This window comes from Miscanthus floridulus, chromosome 7, assembly GCF_019320115.1.
Source record: "Miscanthus floridulus cultivar M001 chromosome 7, ASM1932011v1, whole genome shotgun sequence".
Taxonomy (NCBI): domain Eukaryota; kingdom Viridiplantae; phylum Streptophyta; class Magnoliopsida; order Poales; family Poaceae; genus Miscanthus; species Miscanthus floridulus.
The window spans coordinates 101,960,476-101,967,065 of record NC_089586.1 but is presented as its reverse complement, the minus strand read 5'-3'; the positions used below and the strand labels follow the sequence as shown (position 1 = coordinate 101,967,065).

The 6,590-nt window shown below is 41.1% G+C and overlaps 1 protein-coding gene across 1 annotated transcript; it reads left to right on the top strand.

The window, feature by feature from the left end:
* The first annotated feature begins 200 nt into the window (after positions 1-200).
* Positions 201-5,217, top strand: LOC136464017 (lipid droplet phospholipase 1-like). Its single transcript, XM_066462985.1, has 10 exons — positions 201-571; positions 1,150-1,217; positions 2,066-2,136; positions 2,236-2,472; positions 2,759-2,922; positions 2,998-3,053; positions 3,132-3,184; positions 3,293-3,398; positions 4,543-4,640; positions 4,812-5,217. Exons 1-10 carry the CDS (start codon positions 459-461, stop codon positions 4,881-4,883), a joined length of 1,038 nt encoding a protein of 345 aa, XP_066319082.1. The 5' UTR covers positions 201-458; the 3' UTR covers positions 4,884-5,217.
* Positions 5,218-6,590: the final 1,373 nt, after the last annotated feature.

Sequence of the window (6,590 nt, the reverse complement as noted above, 5' to 3'; positions counted from 1 at the left end):
AACTGGGTTTGACTCGAGACTGGACCGGCCGGAGACAGAAGAAGAAGACGAGGGCAGCGTGGTCATTTTACGTACTAAGTTAGGGCTCCTAGGTTCTCTGCCACAGTGACGTGTCCATCTACGTGTCACCTTAATAAAAATAGTAAAAACACAGGAGGAGGCAAATACACAGGGACCTGCACAGATGTGGCAAAGGAAGGAGCACCGCGAAAAGTTAAAAATCCCCCAATCCGCTCTCCCCGAACAGCCGCTTCCTCCTCCCGTCGTCAGCTTCGTTTCGCCTCCGGGCTCCGGCATCCGCGTCGCGAGTCGCGATTCGCCAAACCAAACCCGCCGCCCCTTATAAGGACAGCTTCCCCTTTCCCGTTCGCCCCTCTCTGCCCTGCGCGAGCGAGCTCCCCTTCCCACAGGCCTTTCCGCTGGTGCGCCTGCCTCTGCGAGGTGTGGTGAATCCGTGAATGGGTGACCTGGGAGGAGGGGACTGGCGGAAGGCGGTGGCCGACAAGGGGCCGGCGGAAGCCGCCGCCTGGCCCGACCACCTGGTGGTCATGGTCCACGGGATCGTCGGGAGGTTCGGCTGCTTGCTTGGCTCTAGCTGATCTTCCTTCCATTTAGCTGCGTAATTGATCGAGCTCGGCTCTTAATTGCTCCGAGAAGAACCTGTTACCGTACGCCTTTTCACGTGGGGAAAACATTTTGGTTGTTTCGAGAACGTGGAGGTTTTTCTGGTTAAGTTCTCTGATCGTCTGATCATTGTTTGTATTAAATCCACGCGGCGGCGCAGGGTGCAAAAGCAGTTTCCTATGTTCTTTTTCTGAGTGAATGAAGTAAATTAGTGGTTTGGAGACATAAAAATGTGCTCTTAACGAATTGAGGTGCCTCATGCGGAGACGCTACGAGATCTGCACTGGGCAGGTTGGCGGTTCCAACTAGCCACGGAAAAGTAGGCCCATGCTGATGGATTCAGAGTACCTAAATAGAGTAGTACCAAAGTGAAACGCGGTTTGGTAAAATTTCGGTGCATTCACATCATTTATTTACATTTCAACCATATAATAGTGATCCATTTACGCCTTGTTTGATTCAGGTAGCAGTTTAGTTGTTTTGGCCAATGTATTGATCCTTACTCCTCATTATTTTGTTGTACAGCACAGCAGATTGGAAGTTTGGAGCTGAGCAGTTTGATAAGCTGCTCTCAGACAAAGTTATAGTTCATCGTAAGCTCTCTCATTGTGTTCATCACTTTGTATTGACAGTATCTCATGAGCTGTGAGTTTTGTATCTACGGCGTCCATTGTATTGTACTTCTTCAAATGCCAATTTGACAACTTAGCATATCACAATCACCAATCCTTGAATTGTTGTGTTGAACTATTCGTACATTTGACGTCCAGTGGCATCCGACCTTTACATCTGAGGTGCTTGGTTGATGGCTTGATGCATTGAGTTTTTTTTTTTTGAAACATGCAGGAGAGTGTGTGTCGTTGCATTAAGAGAGAGAAAGGCCAAAATGGCCTGTATGGTTTTTGAGGCATTGTGGCATTTTGTGGCGTTAGGGGTACGCCCTGGACAACTAAGCGCCTTCTAGGTGACGTCTAGGCGATATGACGTAACTAAAACCTTGTGGCATCCTATGGTGGATGGGGTACGCCCTAACGCCTATGTGATGCCCCCAAAACCATATTGGCTTGGTGCAGCTCATACTGACACCAACATCTTTAGATGCAAGTTACAATCGCGCGAGGGGTCAAAATAAGGGAGCAACCAGAAAAGAAAAGAATGTTTCTTTCAAGCTGTTCTTGTTGGCAGATTATGTGTGCTTGATACAAATGATTGGCCTGTTGCTACTTGGCACTCAACTTACAAAGAAATAAGATAGGAGCATTATCTTATATTCTATGTTTTGTTTGGCTCTTGGAATCTTGTTTCCTTGAAGAATATATACCTAGCCATGTGCAACTGATGATGCAGTCATGCAGAAAGTTGCATCATTAAAGATGATTGTGGCGATTTTTATGTGTTATTATAATCTTTTCTTATGCTTGAATGATTTTTTAATGTGTAGGTAGCAACCGCAACATGCACAAGCTAACTTTAGATGGTGTTGATGTGATGGGTGAACGATTGGCACAAGAGGTTAGTTCTTTCATTATGGTTCTTGCTTGTTTTCTGACCATGTGTTATGCTCTACTTTATGTTCCTTCTACAAACTGATGACAAATTATCTCAATGAAGGTTATTGAAGAAATCAACAGAAGACCATATATCAAAAAGATATCTTTTGTTGCACACTCTGTTGGAGGATTGGTTGCTAGATACGCTATTGGAAGACTTTATAAACCACCTAAACGAACATCCGAAAATACTCCGCAAACGCTGGATGACAACAATAGAGGTACCATACATGGACTCGAGGCAGTGAACTTTATAACAGTTGCGTCACCGCATCTTGGTTCCAGAGGAAATAAGCAGGTACCTAGTAACTTAAGTTTCGTGTTTCATCATCACATTCAGAAATGAAAAACAATCTATCATCCTTGCATGAAAACAAACAATTTGAAATACCTCGACTTTTTCAGAATAGGTCCCAGTCAAATAGCAATGATTCGAAGCACTTCTTTTTCAAATTGATGTAAAAAATAACTATCTTTCTTGAGTGATAATAATAGTATAATAGCTTGGTCTGCAGAAGCCTTTTGTACTCATAACATGTTTCTTCAAACACTTGATTGAAATTTTATCTTGTTTAAATGTACAGGTTCCTTTCCTTTTTGGAGTTACTGCAATTGAAAATTTTGCGTGCCACATCATTCATTTGATATTTGGAAGAACTGGAAAACACCTCTTTCTTACTGACAATGATGATGGAAAGCCTCCATTGCTGCAACGGATGGTGGACAATTGGGGGGACCTGCAGTTCATGTATGCTTATCTTCGAAAGCTGCTTTCACATACCTGGGTTGTGAATGCTTATAGCTTACCAATTTATTGTTGTAGGTCTGCTTTGCAAGCATTTAAACGACGTGTTGCATACTCCAATGTTGGTCATGATCGTATCCTTCACTCCTGAAATTAGCATGTAGTAATAAGCGTTGTTTAAAGTTTTTTTCCATAACTGAATGTTGATTAAGATATTGTTGGGTGGAGAACATCATCGATCAGAAAAGATTCTGAACTACCCAAGGTAAACCTTCTGTACTTTTTGTTGTAACTTGTGTTGGTTTGGCCAACCGATAACATGATCTTTTCTTTCATTCTACCATTTCTAATCTGCATTTAAGTATTCTTCCAGTGGGTTGATTCAACCAACAAGATTTACCCACATATTGTATATGAGGAACTATCCAAAGCAGAAGCTCCTAATCAATGTGCTGACACGGACAACTGCACATTAGAAGGTTTTTACTAATGCTTGGGTTATACAATTGAACATGTGATTGTTTCGCTATTTGTGATTTATATCTTTTTAAACAAAATATGAAATGTTATCAAAATATGAAATGCTATTATAATATGAAAATTCTAGACAATTTTTTTCAGGTTGGCAATGTTGCAAAAGCTAACATAATATGGGAGTACTGAGACACACTAGCGTATTTACTTCCTAGTGTCTTCCTACCTCTCTCTGAATTAGTGATGCCTCACTGTTCTATGTATTCTCACAGTACCTAAGTGGAAGGGCTACCAGGAAGTTTTGGATCTGCTTCCTGCTCACTTGTCAAAATATGATTGACAGTTTTTGTTGTATGTTGATATTGCCATGTTGGGAGTGAGTTCCTTAGGCTTAAAGAGGATAAAGCTTCCCAGTTAATCCTGAAAGAAAAATGAATACCCGATTCAAGTATTCTTAGGCTCAGGATTTGGAAATGAGAAATACATAGTTCATCCTAGGTATTTTTTTTTAAAAGGTAAACCTCAAAGTGTGTCTTTTTTAAAATACCTTTTTTCATGCAGCTTAAAAAAACTCTAGACATAGGAGCGTGGCCTCTATCTATCATACTGTAGCTGTTTAATGACCCATGCCGTGCTGATTGTCAAGTGGGGTCTCTGACTTTATAGCATTTTGCCTGGCCCCCTGGGGTTCTACTCAACAATTTTTTTTTTTATTTTTTTTGTGTGGAACACATGGTCCATGGTCCATGGATATGCTACAGAACGAAACCACATCCAAGGACAGTTTCCTGACTCATCCAGATTGATATTGAGTTATTGACATGCCCAGTCTGTTTATTAACGTGGGTATGCTGCTCTATTGTAGAATGTTGGACTTCCATCATTTTATGCCATCCATCCATCACGATTCACGAGTAACCAGGACTCCAGGAGCTTCACATTTGTTTTCTAGGGAAAGCTTTCCATGTCTCCATATTTTCAGTGCATTAGGAGATCTTTTTTTGGAAGGGAAGGAAAATATATGTTTTGGATTTTGTCGTATGTTAACCTGTGTCATGACTCATGATCCAACATTATTTAGTTCCTGCCATGCTTTGTTCCTTACCGCAGAACTGCACATGATGGGCTGACTTCTATTGCTATTTTCAGAACGCCTTTTACAAGGACTTAAGCGTGTGTCATGGGAAAAGGTGGATGTTAGCTTCCACAACAGTAAAGTAAGATCTGCAGCACATAGTGTGATTCAGGTATTGCCTTTGCCTCCCGGTGGCGTTCTCTCATATTCAGAAGTAAAAATTTGCTTCGGTACCAAGTGCCATAGTTCGTTCTTTCCCTGTCAACAATTTAGTGGCCATCACTTAAATGTTTGTGAAAGATATACTGAGGCGGAAGCCTGTCTTGGAATGAAATTTTAACAGGTAAAAGATCCTGCGATGCATAGCGAAGGTGCCGATGTCATACAACATATGATTGACCAATTCATTCTATAGTAAAAGCCCTGGTCTTTCGAAACAGACATGAACCAGGATACGTCATTTGCTAACTGCTGAGTCACCGAGCCTGTGAGCACGTTTATGGAAATCCCAGGTGTAAGATTTAGTCTATGATGGGTCAGGTACATAGATATAGAGGGTGGAAACACGTGCGCATGTTTGTTGGTTTATTTAGTAATCTGTGATCATATATGTTGTACGGTGTATGTAATTTTAGCACTATTCTTGTCGTTGTAATTTTTCATTTATTTATAGTGTTGGTCTTCTCCTACACCCTAATTTTGTGAGCATGTTATTGTTAATGAAGAATGACCTCACACAACAGTTTCATTGAGTCTAGTTTACAATAGTATAGTGTATGGGCCCAAAGGGGCCGTAAGGCCTACATGGGCTAGTAAGAGAGAAACAGAAGAAGAGAGAAGACATATTTGTCTGCACATATTAACACCCCCCTCAAACAAAAAATGGCTAAGAATACGAGTGGACACGTTTAGTTTGAGTATGTGAAAATGGTGTTGATCTCGAGTCTAGGGCTCTAGGCCTTGGTGAAGAAATCTGCAAGTTGAAGTTTGAAAGGCCATGTTAAAAATCAAGCCTTTCTTTCTGGGTCCTAGTCTTAGATCTATTTTTAATTCCTTTTATGGCCTTTCCATCAGTTGACCCTCTAATGTTAAGTGGAGGACCAAAAACCATTTTGCCTCTGAGCATGAAATTAACCTTAAGCACAATACAAACTTCAGTTTTTCATCGTATATTTCATAGATATTTGTAGTTTGTATGTGAACTCTATACTGTGCTAAAGGCTAATTTCGCAGCCAGAGGAAAATGGTCTTTTCGTCCTCCACTTAACAGGACCAAACTGACAGAAAAGACAAAAGGAATCATAGATTCGGGGGGCAAATAGGTAAGTTCAAATATGTCAGCGCCAAGAAGGGAAGACTTCTTTTAAGAGGGCCAAATAGAGAATTTTCTCTAGTTTGTTGGCAATGGGATTATATAAAGGAGACATCAACACCAATGTACTTAGTAAGCTCATGCTTTACTGGATTGTTGGTAATTTGAATGGCAGTAGTGCTGTCATGACGGAGAACAGTAGGATCAAAATCAGCCAGTAGCCACTAGCCAGCGAAGCCAAATAACTTCGCGCAAGAAGACAGCTTTTGGAAGAGTAAAACAAATTATATTTCTCGCAAAAGAAAGCGCGTGACTTCTAACTTGCAATGCGTGTGGCCACGGGATTCTCCTGGGATTTTTTTTAAATTTTAATTTACATGAAATATATTTCTACGGGTGATCCGAAATTGGCTCGGCTCTAGAAATTATCGATTTCTAGAAACACTTGAATAGATACTCTAGAAATTGGTTTCTACAAGCTATCTTAAATTAGTCTGCATTTATAAATCAACTTCTAGAGCTAGCTGGATAGCCACCTCTAGAAATCATCGATTTTTAGACGGGGAACGGATATGCAAAATTTAAGGTGCGTCAGACAGATCGATGCGTAGTATAGTGTGGGCATCGGCAGGTGAAACTCAAACTCACTCTGCAAATAAGTAAAATAGTGTTTCTTTGTCCACGCCTCTCCTGGCTCTAGACACCTAGCCTCCTAGGTTCAAACTGAGTGGCGGGTGAGACTCACCACTTACCCTACAAGTAAAATAGGGAAAAAATTGTATGAGACACCGTTCCACGAGAGCAAGATTA